The sequence below is a fragment of the Melopsittacus undulatus genome, chromosome 4 (assembly GCF_012275295.1).
Source record: "Melopsittacus undulatus isolate bMelUnd1 chromosome 4, bMelUnd1.mat.Z, whole genome shotgun sequence".
Lineage (NCBI taxonomy): Eukaryota > Metazoa > Chordata > Aves > Psittaciformes > Psittaculidae > Melopsittacus > Melopsittacus undulatus.
The window spans coordinates 6,255,071-6,274,298 of record NC_047530.1 but is presented as its reverse complement, the minus strand read 5'-3'; the positions used below and the strand labels follow the sequence as shown (position 1 = coordinate 6,274,298).

The 19,228-nt window shown below is 43.4% G+C and overlaps 1 protein-coding gene across 1 annotated transcript in view; it reads right to left on the bottom strand.

Annotated features, from left to right (window-relative positions):
* CKAP5 (cytoskeleton associated protein 5) overlaps positions 1-17,494 on the bottom strand; it is a 49,323-nt gene extending 31,829 nt beyond the window's left edge. The window contains exons 1-9 of the mRNA XM_034062336.1: positions 17,432-17,494; positions 7,731-7,820; positions 7,005-7,198; positions 5,735-5,941; positions 3,147-3,318; positions 1,852-1,984; positions 1,441-1,544; positions 936-1,049; positions 605-709 (exon numbers count right to left, since the gene is read on the bottom strand). Coding sequence (XP_033918227.1) covers positions 605-709; positions 936-1,049; positions 1,441-1,544; positions 1,852-1,984; positions 3,147-3,318; positions 5,735-5,941; positions 7,005-7,198; positions 7,731-7,787 — 1,086 coding nt within the window. The 5' untranslated portion in view covers positions 7,788-7,820; positions 17,432-17,494. The remainder of the gene's footprint in view (positions 1-604; positions 710-935; positions 1,050-1,440; positions 1,545-1,851; positions 1,985-3,146; positions 3,319-5,734; positions 5,942-7,004; positions 7,199-7,730; positions 7,821-17,431) is intronic.
* Positions 17,495-19,228: the final 1,734 nt, after the last annotated feature.

The following is a 19,228-nucleotide window of genomic DNA, read 5'->3' as shown; positions in this document are numbered from 1 at the left end:
TTCCCTGATAATCAGCTGTTGGTAAGAGATAAGTAACAAAGAAGAACAGAGCACTGATCTACATCACCAGAACATTCTGGTACCAAAAAAACCCAACTCATTAGTTTAGTTATTTAAAGCAGCAAAAACACCCCCAACTCCAGACAATCAAACCAAACACTCATCAACAACCCTCCTCCAACATTCAAAAGAACCCAACCAACCCAACCCATCCATCATGGAGCTGCTAAGTACAACTCTGGCTCTAAAGCTATTTTTTTTCCCCACTGTGGCCTACAAATGCATTTCTCTATCCAGGATGAGGTAATGTAAATACAGTTCGTTTGATGAGTAATCTCATGTTTGAGATCTAGAGTTGTCTTAGTACAGAAGATTTATTGCAATAATAAGCTTCATGTTGCTTAACGTGGATAAACAAGAACCTTCTAACCTTAAGCTGCAAGAGATCTTGGCAGATATTTCACTGCTTGCTTCATTAAAGGGGTAGGTAAGTATTCTGAACTGTACAAAGAATACCTTTGATAAACACCAACGTTTGACAGGGAAAAGAAAAAGGTGTCCAGCATCAATAAAAACAGGAAAAAAAGTACATACTCTTACTTACATGCCCTGCATACTGTCCAAATTTCTTTCGGAGACCAGTGGCTAGTCCAGCAAGGCATTTGGCAGCCAAAGCAACCAGCATAACATTTGTATCCTTCCCAACAACCTGAGGAGGCAAAAACCCCAAAACAACAACATTAAGAGACTGAAAATCCAGGTTTCAGAGACTAGGAAGGATGTCTTAGAATAATCAGTGGGCCATAGATATTCCACCACTGTTCCAACTAGTCATTTTCTACTTATGAGTATTAACTCAACTGCAAGTTTTAAAGTATGATACAAATAAATTACAAAAGAATATTAAATCCTATGTGCACTCTGGGATTTCTCACCTTTTTGAGAACTTTCACCAAGTCTGCATAGTCTCCTGATTCCAATTTGGGATTTTTCACCAGCAGCTCAACAGCTTCTAGAGCTTCTTTCCTTTCCTGCCACTTCTTTGCTTCCTGCAGAGCAAACAATTTCCATTCATTTATAAATGCAACTTTCATTCATTTATAAATGCAAACAGTTCTAGAGAAGCCTACATGCCACAAACCACAGATTTTAAAACATAATTCTATACTAAGAAACCCAAAGTCTCCCTACAGTTCAACGTCAATAACTGCAATGAAATATGAAATACAGTCCTTTCCAGGGCATCTCAGCTCCTTAAAATTACAGCTTTCTTGCTAGTAAATCAAATTTTGAGACTTTATGATAGTCTATATTTTATTTACACAGTCTGTTATTATCCATGTAGCAGTAAAGCATACACTGCAGAATGCCAACAGGTCTTAGGACCCATCAGCTTCAAATGTCATAGAATTCACTGGGAATATTTAATTTTATGCTTACTATTTTCTCATAGAAGTCTTTGGGAAGCTTGGAAAGAATTTCTACAGCTTCAAGCAACTCATACGCGTCTACTTGTGGTACTGCCTCTTCCTCATCATCACCTCCTGCAATCAGAAGAGAGAAAGAGATAAGCACAGTGACAAAAGAACTTTTGACTACAGCACCACCTAAGCCTCATTGTTTAAGTGTTATCAGTTGTGATTTTTGTTACTCCAAAAGACAGATACGCTTTCATAGCACTTTACAGAACCATAGAACAGTTTGAGTTGGAAATGATCATCTAGTCCCAACCCCCTGCAATGGGCAGGGACACATTCTATTGGACAAGGTAAAATAAATTTAATGGGTTCCCTCACAAACAATACACCAGTGATAAACCTTCCAATAGAGTTCAGCAATGAATTAATTTACCTCCATCTGCATCTCCCCCAGCTGCCTGCTGCTGCTCAAACTTTGCTTTCAGCTCCTGTTGGGAACGCAGGAACCTGGTCTGCTTAGGAGCAGCTGATGACACTTTGACCCACTCTTCTTCCAGTTCTTTTAGCTGAAAAAAAGGGAAAAGCATTGTTATCAAAAACATTCTGTATACACAAGACAAGCAACACTTCATGGAAAGCAATGGAGCTTTCCTATTTCAAAGCCAAGATAACAGTGTCTTTCAAGTTCTTTTTTCTGTCACTGAAGCGACTTCCCCCTCATACTCACTGTAGCTTTTGATCAAGTAGGTCCACATAACATCAATAAATGTATCAATGCTAAGCATTTACATAAAAACAAATTGTAAAGCCAGAATGGTGTCCCCTCTGTAGAAACTTCAAAATAAAAACGGCTGAGCAGGAAAGAAGATCTTTTTGTTACAGCCATGCTGAAACCAAGGCACAACAAACATGCTGTGCTGCCTTGGATGACACAGATTTCTGCTTTCCACTTGAACATGATTAACTGAAGTGGATAGGAGGGAAAGATGCATAAATAATTTATAGTTTTAAAATAAGTGTTCCATCTCCAATAGATTTAGATTGGACATTAGGAGAAATTTCTTCACAGAGAGAGCAATCAGGCATTGGAACAGGCTGCACAGGAAGTGGTAGAATCACCATCCCTGGAAGTCCTCAAAACCCATGTAGATGATGCCCTCAGTAACATGGTTCAGTGGTGGCCTTGGCTGGGGTAACAATTGGACTTGTTGATCTTAAAGGTCTTTTCCAACCTAATCAGTTCTATGAGTCAATAGCATAGCTATCTACCATAATGTAATGCCACTTCCTGAAGTGGAGCAGTCACATCCTGAGCACCACCAGAACAAGCCTGAACGGCTATGCAGAGTAAAAGAAAAACTTCAAGAAACAAGAAAACTGAGAAAGAAAATGGTGAACTTGAGGAATTTCAGTGCAGGTGTCTTTTATAGGGGTAACTGCCCTTGGCTTAGGTCTCCATGAAATACCATTCCACTTCTCAAATCCCCTCAGTTCAATATGATGCTTCCCTCCCAACTTTACATATATTCAGAGCAACAAAACATAGTCATTATTTCTTTACAAAAAAGAAAGAAGGACATTTTAGGCGAAGTTACAGGAAGCTGAACAATAATGTTGCTGTCACTGAAGAATTCCAGTTTTGATTATAACAATGCTCAACTGCACAGTATCGGGGGGGCTCATGGAAGTGTTCTCAAACATCTAGATACAGAAGTACTTTCTGCCTACCTGAACAGAGTTTATGTTCTGCAGTGGAGGTCTCAGAGCATCCCTTATCCAGCGGTAGATCTCCACAGCAAGGAGCTTGGCTTCATCTCGAACAGCCTTTTCCCGAGACTCAAACAATTTTGGCAATACTTTAATAATTGGCTTCAGTGAGATGATTTTTGAACCAAATTCACTGAAAGTGAAAAACATGGAATAGCATGAGTGGCCAGTAGGAACCAGCAAGTGATCCACAGGTAATAACCTATGAAATGCTTCCAGTGCATGTTCAGGGATCATGTAATGGACTTAAATCATTTTCTGTTAACTAGGAAGCTACTATAAAATCTAAGGAATATTTGCTCTACCATAATTACCCTCCACACCCAGCCTGGAATTACAAAATCAGGCCTCTGAAATTACTTCAAAGCACTTAATCCAATTTGATTCTTAAACCAGGGAGAGAGGAAAAAAGAAAGGGAAAAAGAAAGTGTCCTTAGACCAACGCTTGTGTGACCTACTTTATTTTAAAATCAGAATAGAATCTCCTTTGTCTGTCCCTGGAGACAAGCTGCAGTAAAAGCATTAGTCACTTTCCCACTTGTTGGACCAGATAATTATAGTGAGCCTGGGTCATCCTCACAGAAAGCACACGTGTTGAACTATGTGCTGTTGAAAGGACACACAAGTTTCCCAGCCAGTCACCCTTCCCTGTCAGCAGATTCTACAGCTTGGTGTGCTTAGTACCCTATAAGTCTGCTTTTTCAAGCAGTGCTGAATGAGAACAAAAGAACTTTCTTTTCATATTCTTAGTAAACTGATAGAGTTCTTAAAGCATACTTTAAATCAATGCAAAAGCCATTATTTTTTATTCAGAAGCATTTGTTTTCCTTGAGAGTTCTTAATTAACCTTTCCAATCATTTTCTTCCCTCTAATCAAGTACCACATAATAGAGCTAGTGAAAATGACTGCTCAAGAACTAAAACATCTCACTTCTCAAGTTTTACATATTTTATAGCCAAGCCCACTTTGAGAAGTACCAAGTATTAAAACCTGCAAAATGGGTCTCTGAAACACAGTTTCTATGCAGAATATGAACAAATGAGTTGCCCAAGATTTTTATTCTTCTACCATGACTCAAGAAAGAGCACACTGGGAAAATTGCCTATGTAAATTCTCTTATTATAATGTTACATTATAGATAATACTATAGATACTATCTAATTCATATGGCATATATCTCTTATAGATAATATTATATAATTAATAAAGCAATTAAAAACCCCCAAACTCCAGCACAAGATAAACACTTGAAGCTAAACCCATCACACTCCAGCTACCCACCAAGGTACAACATAGCTAAACGTTATCAGTGCAGAAACTCCTTCAAAGTACAAGACAAACTTAGGCAACACAGATCAGAAGCAGAAGATGAAGGTTAAGTCTCCAGGAAAGAATTTGATCTTGTCATCTCAAAGACAATAGAATAGTACATATTAAAAGAAATAGGCCAATGTAGCACATTTTATAGGTGTGGTTGGTTGAAAGAGCTTGAGGAAGGTTATGCAGGTTCCTAATTATACTGTGCTGTTAAAAGGACATTTGACTAGATAAAGCAATTTAAAATAGCTAAAATATACTCTTAAATGTGGGACAGTAGTTTCACTTAGAAGCACAGGTAAGGTGCTAAGGCAAATGCTTTGACTTCTATTACAGAAGCTTGAAACAATTAGTTTAACAAGAGCCATCTATACATATGCCTCAGGAAGGTGTCTATAGAATCCCAGAATAAGACACTTTCCATCTATATTATAGAGTTTTCACATGAACTACTTCATTTAAAGCGTTCTGTACATTATCATCAAAATTATGTTTTCTTAAAAACAAGACAACAAAACAATGGACAATGAATCATAAATGCGCCAAATACAAGAATTTAATAAAACCCCAGAATTTTTCACTCAACCCAAACGCGGGAAACATATTTGAAGAGGAACAGAACCAAAATATGTTCCAAACCTAATCTTGAAACCAACTATCCCATCTTAATTAAATTGGATTTGATTTTTACAGAGTACTATAAGCTTTTGTTTTGAATAAGGTAATAATTATATGGAAAATTGAAGCTTACTGTGCAGTGAGCTTTTCCCATTTTTGAAGATCAACTGAAGATGCTCCCATCCATGAAAAAAAACAGTGTTGGGGTTTGGTTTTATTTTAGAAAATGGTTTGGTTTTTTTTTTTTGGGAAATGCTACATTTTAGTTAATCAGTGAGTTTATTTCACATATTCAGAAAAGAAGATCCACAGCCTGGAACAAGACACACTAATCCTGCCCTTCTTTCAGGGGTCCACTGTAAACAGTTGCCACAGATTAAAGTGATCCAGATGAGGCTTGTACAACAAAGACATCCCTCACATCTAACAAACCCCATGATGCTCAACTGTTGTGGTCAGAAAGTATCAATTCAATAAAGATACATCCTATTCAACAACAACAACGGCCTGTTAAAGACTAAAGCAGCAAATTAGACTCTGCATACTGCTGGGTTGAGGGAAAAAGGAAAAAGACAGACAAAAGCCACCTAGGAACTGAAAACTGAAAGCTTACCTTAGTGCTTTCCTCAGTGTCTCTATACATGCTACTATGATTTTTGGGTTCTTGTTGTCCAGACCCTTTAGTAATTCTTCTTGTACAGCCTCCCCTTTCTCAATTTCTATATACATTAGACATATATCTAGACCCAGCTCTTTTGCTCTGGCTTTCGGCTGATTGAACACTTTATTTACAACTCCAGACGCTACTTCTCCTGTTGTCCTGGAAGATGAGGAAGTGTTAGTTTCAGAACATTTAAGAGAATTAGGTGTTCTACACCATTATGCACAGACAAAAGCACACAACACGCCCAAAACAGATTAAAACTCAGTAAGTCCTCATGTAATAGAGACTAGATTCTAAGTTAATTTTGAAGGTAATAACCTTTCTTAAAAGATGATCTCAGTCTCTAGTTTAATCAAAAGAATTTCTGCAGATCAAGAGTCAGTTAACATGTTCCTAACACTTGACTACAGACAGTGAAAAGTAGACTTCTTCTCAAAAACTTATTAATATACACTAGTTAAGGTCCACAAATAAATGTAAATTCCTGGAGCTCCATGTATTAGTTAACATATAACATTGTGTATATCCCCAACACAGAATCTCACAGGTATTTCAAAGCTTCCAATCCACTAAATCATTTTACACCAGTTTTAAATTAAGAGGTTTGGAAGGTTGTCTGCTTTTAAAGCAAAGCTTCAGTGTTTTGTTTTGTTTTTTAATCAGACTAACTCTTGTCATCAGGTCACTAAGTCAGTGGATCAAAGCACTACTCTGGCCTATTAGGGCACTTTTTTTCACCTTGATAAGTACAAGCTATTTCCTGGGCTAGACAACAGTGAAATACTAAAAAACATCCTGTGAAGATTCATACTGGTTAACGTAGATACAACACCACATGAACATAACCGTATTTTAGTTTATGGATGAATTGTATAAGTATCTCCCTAGAAGAAAGGCTCTCTGCACATAAGGACAGTTTTAATCTAACAAGAACAGTGATCCCAGTTCACAGCATCTATACAGCCAAATCACTGATTCTTTACCATTTCATAAGTCTTCACAACTGCCTTTATTTGAATTACTTTAAGCAATTTCTGACAAGTTAATATGGACATGGAGGCCACCTAGAAGAAAAGTCATTCAACAAGTTGTCTACATTAGAAAGCAAGTTCCGCTGTCAACAGTAAAGATCGTGACTATTAGCGGCATCTGCACTATTTATCTCCAGTCTCTCTCAGAGAGGCACATTAAGCTGCCATAATAGTTTAAGTGCACTTACTTCCCAGCTACATGAGCATTTTCAATATAAGCAAGTGCTGCTTCCAGTCCTTTCAACTGAGCCACTGCATTGGAGTCAGTCACAAATTTCTTTATCAATCCAAGATATTTGGACCATTCAGGACTCTTTTCGTCATCTATCTTCTGGAAGAGCTTAAGGGCTTCTTCATAACCATTTAATCTGGCTTTCCACAGCTGGAAGTAGAAATCATGGGTTTACTGTTGTGTTAGTATAAGCTTAGCTCACCAATCTTACAAAGTTCTTCAATCATAGTTGGAAGTGTGCTCAGTAAGCTGGCATTTGCAAGATATCAATGACTATATGAATGACATGCAGCAAGACAGAAGACTCGTTCTTCTCCCGCCAAGAATGATCTGGATAGAGAGATGCCAGTCTTCCCCAGGGCTCTTCATGAGCTCTTACAATCACTGATGAGTAGGTGGGAGACCAACAATTGTTTCAGCTACAGATGACTAATTTCTCCACATGAATGAGTGCACTGATCTTCAAGTGACAAGCTTACGCCATGCAGATTACCATGCTGTTATATTCTGCTTAATAAATGTTATTTGGACACTAGGTTGGATGGAGCTGATGCAGTTTCAGATCTGTTATATGCATGCTGTGCAGCTGTTGAGATCACCTATGGTGTACTTAGAGGAATACCACAGAGTCACTCCAGCAGAGATGTAACAGCAAGCCAAATGCAATGACAAGATCTCCTACCTTGTGTTCACATTTCTGATCAATAGGCAGTTTCATCCACTCACTGTCGTCCCCCATGGTAATTCAGGTTCTCCCTAATTACAGTAATTCCTGTTGAGACAGAGACAAGTTAGAACACAATAAAATATGTCAAGTGCTACCCAAAACATACTTCTACTTAAAAAAGGCAAAAACCAAAACCACAATTCCACAGCAAATCTTACTGCTATAGTGCAACTCAAGCTTGTAACGGTATTTACATACAGACTATTCAAACTAGACCATTACTTTGCTAGCCCTAGAAAGCCACGAGAAGCCAATAAAGATCAGAGCAGAACCATGTGTAGTATTTCAGGCACTAGAAGTCTCAGTGTGTGAAAGTTTTAGTCAGCAGAGAAGGCATTCAGGTTATAACCTCATTTAAGCTTGAGGAAGAATGTACCACGATTAAGATGCTTAGCTGCAATGAGTGCTCATCCACACTGGAAAACTGACTCTTACTGACACGTGCTTTCACAGCAACAGGTGCCATGAATCAGTGTTATGGAATAACCGGGTGCCAGTGTGAGTACAGCCATTTTAACAGCTACAAACACTGCAGCTGAGATGAGCAGCACAGGGAGGAACAAAACGCATTTTTTGCAAGCTGGCCGCTTTATGCCCTAATTCTCATGTAGCCAGCAGCAGCAACTGTCAACAAGAGAGCAATTTCTCACCACACACAGAGCTCAAGTCCTTGCTCAGTCAACTTCCCAAGTGTTTTCCTCCTCTTCCCCTTTGATTTTTATTAAAATAGGAGTACTGTCTGTTAAGGTATGAGAAGAGACCTCAGTCTCAATGAACATGGCCAGGAGGTCAAGGGAGGTGATTCTCCCCCTCTACTCTGCTCTGGTGAGATCCCACCTGCAGTACTGTGTTCACTTCTGCAGCCCCCAACACGAGGGACATGGACCTGCCTGAGCAAGTCCAGAGGCCATGAAGATGCTCTCATATAGAGACAGGCTGAGAGAACTGGGCTTGTTCAGCCTGGAGAAGAGAAGGCTCCAGGGAGACCTTAGAGCAGCTTCCAGTGCCTAAAGGGGCTACAGGAAACCTGGAGAGGAGCTTTGGACACGAGCCTGTAGGGACAGGACAAGAGGGAATGAATGGCTTTAACCTGACAGACAGGAGATTGAGATTAGACATTATGCAGAAGTTCTTCCTTGTGAGGGTGCTGGGGCACTGGCACAGGGTGCCCAGAGAAGCTGTGGCTGCCCCATCCCTGGCAGTGTTCAAGGCCAGGTTGGACAGGGCTTGGAGCAACCTGCTCTAGTGGAAGGTGTCTCTGCCCATGGCAGGGGCTGGAGCTGGATGAGCTTTAAGGTCCCTTCCAACCCAAACCATTCTATGAAAATGTACAACTGACTGCTCAGAGAATAACAAGGGAATATGCCTGATGCAGGGAGACCAGCAAAACAAAAATCAGCAGCCACAGCAATAAGGGCTCCCAATGTCATTTAAACAAAACAAACCAGAGAAGGAGTAACATATTGCAGCATACCATGACATAAATTGTAAATACTGCCCAGCACATACAACAATCACTAAAGGTATAGAAATACACAATACTAACAGAATAGACTTAATACAAATTCAGCCTGTGCCAGCAAAGCTGCAAACCTTAACCTAAAAACTATTTCCCCTAATGCACAGTCTCCCTGCACAGAATTAACCCATGGAAGTAGTAGCATAAATTAACTTGTGTAAGCCAATATAAGCCAATTCTCTAAAGCCTTTAGTGAGCTGAAGGCTCATACACAACATACAACCAACAGCACTAACATACAGAAATCTCAAGACCAATATTATGCTAGCAGCAGTCCACAAGAAAGACAATCTTTTTAATTCCTTCCTTGATTAGTTAGAATATACTTAAACAACAACCCAACCCAAATAATGATAAAAACCCAGCCCTAAAACACACAAAAAACCCAATCAAAACCCAACTCCAGAACTCCCAAAAGCCACCAACACATCATCCACAATAAGCCACACCAATTTTACCTTCAATATTTATAAATTCATTTGGATCCTAATACTGTTCTCACTACAACTGCATAAACCGACTAATTTGCCCAACGGCAACAAAGCAAAAGTCAATGTCAGGCTAGAAGGTGACCACACATATAAACAAATGTATCCAGACATTGTTTGTCCTTCTTTTGTCACAAACAGCAATTTGGATCTTTTTTTCTTGACATCAGCACAGTACAACTGAGAAGTCTGCTTTTTAAGCAAAAGCAAACACATATTGTGCCAAAGCTGAAGTCTTAGTTAACCCCTAAATCTATAAAGGGCTGAGAATGAAGGGATTGTTCTGCTCATTAACAGGAAATTAGGTAGTTCTGAATCTTGCTCACAAACTTGGAGGTAGTTCAAGCTATTCAAGCCTGTCTATATAATTTTGTTAAGGAAAGCATACGGAATCAATATGAGGACAATAGTTATTTCCAAAGAAAACAGAAAAAGAAAGCAAGCATTAACACAGTAACAGCAGAAACACCAGAATAAAGAGTGCTGGCACCTGTACTAAGAACATCTCCCTCTATACCCTATTCTTCTAGAAAACTGGCAGCAGTGGGGAACTCCGCATCAAAAAGAAACTCAATTCTCTCCAGAAATCTGTTCCACCAGGGAAAATCTTGTTGTAGGTCAGCAACTGCCTCACTACAATCCTAACAGCAGTTCAAATTCTTAAGTCAGGAACAACTCCATTAAAAAGGCAGCTTGTGCATTGCAAGGTTGATCCTGATTTATAAGTATTTCACCCTTACACATATACAACAGTTCATTGCTACAAAGTGCAGCCTCTGGCTTGTACATTCCAGTGATGCATTACAGAATCTAAAGGAAAATGATTTAGTATTTCTCTTCCCAACATCACAGTGTACTCAGCTTGGGGGACAGGACATAGAACAGGACATTAGACATAGGGAATACAGACAAGATGATCATGAAGCAGTGTTTTCCTCATGCATTTTTAAGTCTGGTCAAATTAGACCCCCTACTATTTTTAGTCCTTAACACCTGCAGTGGTTACTTCAATTATAAAATGGGTTAAGTTGCCTTCTGTGCCAAACCTGACATCTAAAAATAGTGATAAAATTATATTTCCCCCCTCTCAGTAACTGACAAATCCCCTTAGAACAGGCAATCTATCAGAAAGTATTCCATAGTCACAGAGGGAAAGCTGCTTCTTAAACATCCCCTCCTTGTAGCTTCATCACTGCTCACGCCTGTCCTAATGCCAAAATCTTGTACTGACTCTGCCTACATCTTGCATTTACCAGAATAAAACACTGTTGTTTCTCCTTTCAATTAAGTCACTGCGTTCTGTATGTTCATAGAATATCCCACATTGGACAAAATGCTGTGGTTTGTCAAAGCTTATCTGCAGAGACATGTAAACCTTCAGCCGTTACAACTACCAGCAAGTAGCCTCATTACACAATAATGCAGCTAAATTCTGTTATTACTAGTGACTTCTCAGCATTGAGGTGTTTGACCTACATGGCTTTCCTGTTGTCCCAACTCCGGACAATCAGATTTAAGTATTTCAGTAACAATATTCATTTTTGTAGAATCCAGAAGACAAGAAAAGTCACTGGACCACTAAAATAAGTTTAGTGAGAGAGGTTTGTTATTAACATGGTCAATGCATCATTTGTAAAAGCGAGTCAGCTGAGCAATCTGCAGTGGGGATGAATAACAAATCCTCCCTTGACAGTTCTTGGCAGGACAAGTTCTTGTACTATGGAGCAGTGAGGAAATGAAGACCATCAAGGAAATAATAGGTTATCTTTTAAAGGGAGACCATGCAAAAGCAGCAACAGCAGCAAATACTTACAAGCCAGCACAAACACAAGAATTTTCAATGTAATAGTGAGAATTTCCTACTAAATATAAGTTTAGGAAACAGATTTATCAACTCAGTAAAAGATTATAGGAAAGTGTCAATACATGAAAGTTTGGATTCACCACATATTGCTCTGAACAGCTCCTACTCAGCTTCTAAAGAAATGAATAGCATCAGCCTTACAGCTTCATAGCATGGGGAACTCCTAAAGAAAATCCTTTAATTGTAAACATCCCAAGATGTGCTTTATGTTGAAGTGTACATTTATGTCTCAGCACTATATTTTACTGTGAAGTTTCAGCTTTTAGGCCATGTTCTCCAGAAGATACAAACAGATGTTTACTGATACCGATTTATATTGATACTGATACTTTACCCCACTACCACCTATTGAACCTCACTGTTATACAAGAACAGCATCAAGCATTTTGATACTTCAAAAGCTTCCCAAAAGCTTTATTCAAAAGAAGAAGTTCTTAGAAAACAAGACAGGTCTTTCTAAAGGAGAAATCTGTTTCAAATGTTCCTATACAGTAGGGCACATATTTGGAGAGCATACAGCTGTATGTCACATTTCAGATGAAGCCAACAACAGTTTGCTGTCAGCACAGCCCATAATTTTCCTAGCAGAAAGAATTTGTTTAATGGCAGTTTTGGGTCATATTTTCTCTTTGGCTCTGAAAAGATAAAGTCTCACTTGCTTTGAAGTTTAGCCCAGCATGGTTTTGGTATTTGCCAGCAAAACCTTCTCACTAGATACAATATAAAGTAGCTGAAGAAAAAAAAAAAGGTTGAAAGAGTTAAGTAATCATAACAGTTAAACTACTTTAAACCCCACCTGGATACACTAAGTATTTGAACAGCACACAAATCTGAGAAGGACAGACTAAACAGTCAGTGAAATAATGCAACTGATTTAATAAATCCCACATAATAAAAAGGAAACTGAAGTCCAGCTAACAATCCTGAACTACAGATACCTGCTCAAGCAGTGAAGAGTCACAAGAACTTTCAGTCAGGCTGCAAATGTGCTTTCCAGCTCCAGTCCACATATCTTTTGATGCCAGACAAAAGAACAAGAGATTGAAAAACCCACAGAAGATTATTTGCTGCTTAGGGAATAAAAACTTCTTAGGATTTTAAAGGCTGGTGTTCCTCAATGAAAAGGTGAATCAGAAGCCGCAAGATACGGACTCCTTTTTGAAAAGAAAGGAAGACCTTGGAATAAAGGAATAGGAGAAATGCATGCCAAAAGAATTGTTTTGCAGGTTGCAGAGTAGATGGCAGCTCAGTGAACCTACTGCTTCAGCAGCAGTGAAATGGAATTAAAGAATATATACTCTTGCCTGCTCTAACTCATATGTCCTAACTCAGTTCAGTGACAACAGCACAAATGGCAAGTTGCTAGTAAGGGGGATACAACATATTTTTCCAGATCAATCATTTAATCCATGGCTTCTGAAAGTAATGGAGGCTGTGCTTTTCTATGCACCTAAAAGTGAGAGAGAATGCAAACTAAACTGACCTTCTGCTACAGCTATTTCTTACTGCATGGGCAGGCTGGAAGGAAGCCAGCCTTACAGAGTGGAGAGGGGCAAAAGAGAAAGGGCAACCCACAGGCAAGTTTGCGTGCACAGACATAATTCTAGGGGTGACCAACTGGAGTGAAAGATGCCAGTGGGACTGTGCTTATTCGCTGCAAACTCCCCCATCCCTCGAGGTGTTTACAAAGCTCAGGCATGGAAAGGCTCATGTGATGTTCTTTAAAAGGACAGCCTGAACTGCTGATGAAAGAAAGCTCCCCCGGAGACATCATGCTCCAGGACCGACCACGAGCTCCCACCTTCTCCACGGGCAGCATCCTCCAGCACAGCCACACGGCCCTTCCCCCGCGCACACACATACCCCCCCGCCACCCCCAGCGCCTTCCTCGCTCCGCACCGGCTCCCCGCCCGCAGTCCCAGATGTCCCCGTCCCCCTCCTGCTCCCCCCCGCACGCCGCAGAGGAGGTTCCCTGTCCGGCGGCGGTACCGGCAGCCCTTATGTGTCAGCAGCAGGCCGGGGCTCGGGGCAGCGGCGGAGCAGGCCGCCCGCCCCGCATTGTCTGTGCCCACCGCCCCCGACCGAGGGCCGGACACTCACCCTGACGGCTCCGGGCCGGCTCCGCGGCGACAGCGGGCGTGGAGCCGCGGGCCGGGCCGGGCCAAGCCCCTCCCCACCGGCGGGCGGGGCTCGGGGCGCCGCGGCCGCACCTGGGCGGGGAACCGGCCCGCGCCGGGGCCAAACAAAGGCGGGCAGGGCCGGACCGGACCGGGCCTCGCCGCGCTCCCCCCTCAACCCCGGGGCCGGTGCTCTGCGGTGCGGGTCCTGGGCAGGGGCTGCGGTGGGCGGCGAGCGGCTGGGGCCGCCGGGGCCCCGTTCTCCTGAGTCATCCCCGAGCACGCACGGGCCTCGGAGCGAGTCTTCCCGTGACAGAGGTGGCTGCGGTCATACCCGAGCACGGAGCCCATGGTCCCACAGCCCCCAGCTGAAGGGAGCAGGGAGGAACGAGGTCTGCCGTGAAGAACAGTCCGTTCCGAAGGAGTGGGAATGAATAGCCTGGCAGCACACCATTGCATTTCATGTTCTGCTGCAAGATGTGTAATGACAGCGCTCCGGCAGAGCTGATTCATCAGCAACCTCTGTAGCCATCACCTGGCATTCCAAGATGCCTTTTCTACAGTGAAAATAGCAATTGAAGGAGCTGGTATGGTGGAAACTGGGTGTCAATAGCTTCCTGCACAGAAGAGCATCAAGTATGATGCAAAGCTGTTTCTTCAGCCATCTTTTTAGCTAGCTGAAGAAAGAAGCCTCTTCCCAGCACTGCAGCACCAGCCACGCTCCCCACTGAGTAATTGTCCAAATTACGTCTTGTACCATCTCAGCCTTCCCCCCACAACAGCGAGGCACAAACACATCAGCTTCTGCTTTCCAACGTTTAACACTGGCAGCAACCGAGCTGTCATAGAGACAGTTCCAAACAACGTGCAACTGCTCAGGTCAAGAGACTCGTTAGTCAAACAAGCCACAGCAACGGTGCTCGATGCAAGGCAATGCTTAAATGAAACAAGGGTATACAAGGCTTTCCCATGTCACTCTTTAGAATGGCACCACTAAAAGATGAACCACTGGAACAGGCTACAACAAAGCAACAGCAGCAATACCACACAGTCTAAAGACTATGTGGCCTTGAAACCACCTATTCTGTTGGAGATGCAAATGGCTTTAACACTATCCTACTCTGGCAGAGACTTCAGAAGCCATTTACATTAATCAGTTTACAAATAAGTTAGCAATACAAGTTCATACCCTTGTTTCAAAAAGCAGAAAAGAACATCTGCTGGTACCCAGGAACAGAGAAGAGAGGGGAAGGGGATGAAAAGGAACCAGACTGTCACTGACCATGATTCTGAAAACCCTAATTAGGAGGTTTACAAGTATTTACATCTCTCAAGGGTCCTTCAAGTCATACGTCCCATACACCAGAATGCTCCAAATCAGATACTTCAGATTGAGAGACAGTTACTAGAAGCATTCAGAGCAGCTTCTAATTGTATGCACTGTTGAAGATGCTCATAAGTGATCTATAAGAAGGGGCGAACAGAGGTGTCACAGTTTGCAGATGACACAACTAATCAGGGTACCAATAAGGCAAAAGGATCAACTGAAAGCTTACAACATGCTGAGTGAATTCCAGGTATAAATTTATCACCTAAATACACACAAGAGACAGCTTTTACCACTACATTAGAACTCAGGTTTTCTAAGGTGACTGTTAAACAGGAGTAAAACCTTTCTGTTTAACAGTAGGTACGAAAGCAGCACCAGCCCAGATCACAAAACTGGCCCCTATCAGGGGAAGGTCAAGAGCCAGGAGGATTTCAGTTCCACCAAACACAATTCATAGGCCTATAAGGATCAGGAACCATGTTCCATTACTATGTATTCACTTGTTTATGTTAGAATATCAAGTGAGAAGCCTGGCATCAGTACAGATGTGAGGCAGGCTGCCCAACTCCAGTTCCATATGCTTCCAAAATCCAAGTCTCAATTATTTTTGGACAGGTGTTACAAATCATTTTTTCCCTGGTCAATATTCCCAGCTTCGGGTCTTGAGAATTGACTTCGACACATCTATAATAATTTGTTTAGAATCTGTTGTACTTAAAGGCCATTTCTTGTTAATACTTATTTAATATAGCACTCTTGGTGCTGCTTTAACCCTATTGCAACTCTTGAAGGGGGAGAAGAAAAAAACAGAAGGTACACCTGGACATTTGAAATGGAGGAAACTCCCAAACCAGCAAAGTTTAAAGAATGGCCAAGCCTGAAGCAAGAAAGTTAACCCCAGTTCTAATTTCTGTACATTCAACTGATTTGAGACTCCCAAGAACCAAAACTGGAAGGGAAAACTTGCATCAATCATTCCTCTTTCTGACTTAGCCCTATAGTGATCCTTGAATAATAGACTTTTATGAGTAGCCTTTTAAAGCACTTTAATATTTGAGACTTTCAACAGCTGGAAACATGCACCTTTGCAGTCTGAAACCAACTGCTGTGTTTACTGAAAGCCTATAGCAATGCCTTCTCTGATACACCCAAGTACTAAACAAGTAGCTGGTAGCCCAACATAACAACAACTACTCATCCCCTTCTATCTGCAGGGGGCAACTTCAACAGCACTACAGTTTGGCATAAGTACTGGAAGCTGCAACACTCAAAATCATAAGCCAGCAAAAAAGGAAGCCTGCAGAATAATGAGACAGACAATACACACCCAACAAATCGGGTAGATAACTGTAGCAGATCAATTTGTGATTCTTAGTTTAACTTTAAAATAGAGTCCAGATCAGCTGTTGCAGCACAGAAGTTCTGCTCCTAACCCTCTCCTATACAAGGCTTTGGGTCTCTCACTAACAGAGATCCAAATTCAGAAGGGAAATCCCCTACACACAAATCTGAAAGGTACTGTCTTAAGAAGAATCACAAGACCCTGACTCAGAAACGAAATCAAATTAAACTGAGATGGGAACAACATGGGACCCGCATTCCCATTCACTCTTCACATACACTAGGGAAGATCCAACAGGAAGCACCTCCTAGTGAGGGACCCTGGAGATCCAGGACTAACACCTGCGCGCCCAACAACAGAGCTGTAGAAATGGAGATGAGCTCCTACCCTTCCTGTTCAGATACAATCACCTCAGGGAACATCCTCCTCGGGTCAGGGGAAGCTGTCCCAGCGCGCAACCTCCCGAAACGCACTCTCGGGACACAGATGCCAGCTCCCCGTTTCCCTCGGGGAGCGCTCAGACAGAGCCGAGCCCTGCTCCCTGCGCAGCCCCTGGGCCCACCCTGCCACGCACCTCCCGGACAAGGCCCCAACGGTTCCCAACCGCGCCTAGGCCCATAGCGATGACACGAAAGAAGCGACCACGGCGGAGCAGCCCTGGCCGCTGCTCTCCACACCCCCCACTGCACTAGCGGCCTAGACTTGCGGCGCTCCTCCGGCCTTCACAACGCCGCGTGGTGCAGGCCGCGGCCACACAACCGCCAGCAGCCGCAGCCCCTGCCCTCACCGCAGTTCCAACAGCGGTGCAAGCGATGCCCCCGGGCGCGGGCGGCTACTGCGGAGCGATGTCAGCGCCGCTCAGACCGCGCCTCCGCCCAGGCCCCAGGTTAAGTCGCGGCCCAGCGGCGAGAGGCTCACCCGCTCCCTGCGGGCCTGGGCAGCAGCGGAACACGGAAGCCGGCCCGTAGCAGATCTACCGGGACCGGCCGCTCTTACCTGGGCCGCGGCGGGGCGGGCGCAGCGAGTGTCCAGCCGCTCCTCGGCGGGGTTTGAAATCACCAACACCGCCCGCACCTCCCAGTGTCCTCAGCGCCCATTGGCCTGCGCCGGCCCCGCCCACGCCCTCATCCGCGCATTGTATTGGTCCGTTTGAATCCGGCAGAGCCCACGCGTGCTCCGCTCCCTCCTGAGGCGGCGCCGGTACCGCGGGGCAGAGCGCACGGGCGGGCCTGGGGCCGGTCTCTGGTGGCACCGAGCCGGACGAGTCCGCTCCGTACCTGCTCGGTAACTACTGGGACCGCTCCGTACCTGCTCGGTAACTACCGGGACGTGCCGGGGAAGGACCCGCCCGGTGAGGGCCGGCTGTGAGGCCCGCTCCGCCCCAGGCAGCCGCGCTAGGCCGCTGGAGCCATCGCCGTTCGCAAAGGGCTAAAGCAGCCCTCGGGAAGTGGGAACATCGCGTTAGAGGGGAAGGGGCTTGCCCTGCGCAGTGTGTTTAATAGGAGCAGTGAAAACTGCGCGGTGTTGGAGTGCCGTGTGTCTGTCCTCCTTTGTTTCTGCGTTTCAGCTGAAGAAGGTGAAGTTAGGGGGGGATCAGAATAGAAGACAAGGGAGAGGAGAATGCCATCAGCACAGCCACAATGATCATACGCTGCCATCTCCCCACCACGCCGTATTAACGTTGTTTTTTAAAAGGTGAGGTTATTGTGGTTTTGGTTATTATATTTTTGCATGATCCCAGTGAAGTGACCTCTGTGCTGTGCTTCAGCTGTGAAATGAGTGGAAATAAAGCTGAAATGTTTTGAGTGCTTTTGGTACTTCTTCCATCAGAAAGGGACAGAACGGACAAGAAAATGATCACCAGTACTGCAGTGTCAGGCATACACATATCTATGGAATGGTTTAGGATGGAAGGGACCTTAAAGCTCATCCAGTTCCAACCCCTGCCACAGCCAGGGACACCTTCCGCTAGAGCAGCTTACTCCAAGCCCCTGTGTCCAACCTGGCCTTGAACACTGCCAGGGATGGGGCAGCCACAGCTTCTCTGGGCACCCTCTGCCTGCGCCTCAGCACCCTCCCAGGGAAGAGCTTCTGCCTAAGAGCTCATCTGTCTCCTCTCTGGCAGGTTAAAGCCATTCCCCTTGGCCTGTCCCTACAGGCCCTTGTCCAAATCCCCTCTCCAGGTTTCCTGTATCCCCTTTAGGCACTGGAGCTGCTCTAAGGTTTCCTCTTAAGGAGCCTTCTCTTCTCCAGGTGAACCAGCCCAGCTCTCTCAGCCTGGCTCCACAGCAGAGCTGCTCCTGCCCTCTGAGCATCATTGTGGCCCTCCCCATTTACTGAATTTCCTTCCTGTATTACTGAATATTATTCAGCTACTTAAACGCTCAATTATTAAAAAATGAAACAGAATCTTGAACAAAATCCCTTACAGATGGAAAGCCAGCTCTTCTCTAGAGCTTTATTTTCCACTGGATAGGGGCTTGAGATCACTAAAGTCTTAACACTTTCCAAGAAGAGGAACATCCTCTTCTGCTGTTGCTATGTTAAAAATGAAAACAAACCAGAGAGGTGTTGTGTGTGCACAGGAATATGCTGAAGTGCATGAGTGTGGATATTTGGTCCTTGCTTCAAAGCTGTAGTGGCAGAAGACATGTGTGTTACAATCAGATTATCAAAGAACCCAGGTCTGTTCCTAACTTCTTGCTCCTCTGAAACAAAGCTGAGGTTCTGTGAGGTATGGGAGCACCTCTTTCAACGGAAAGTCAAAATAACATGCACGATTCACAACCAAAA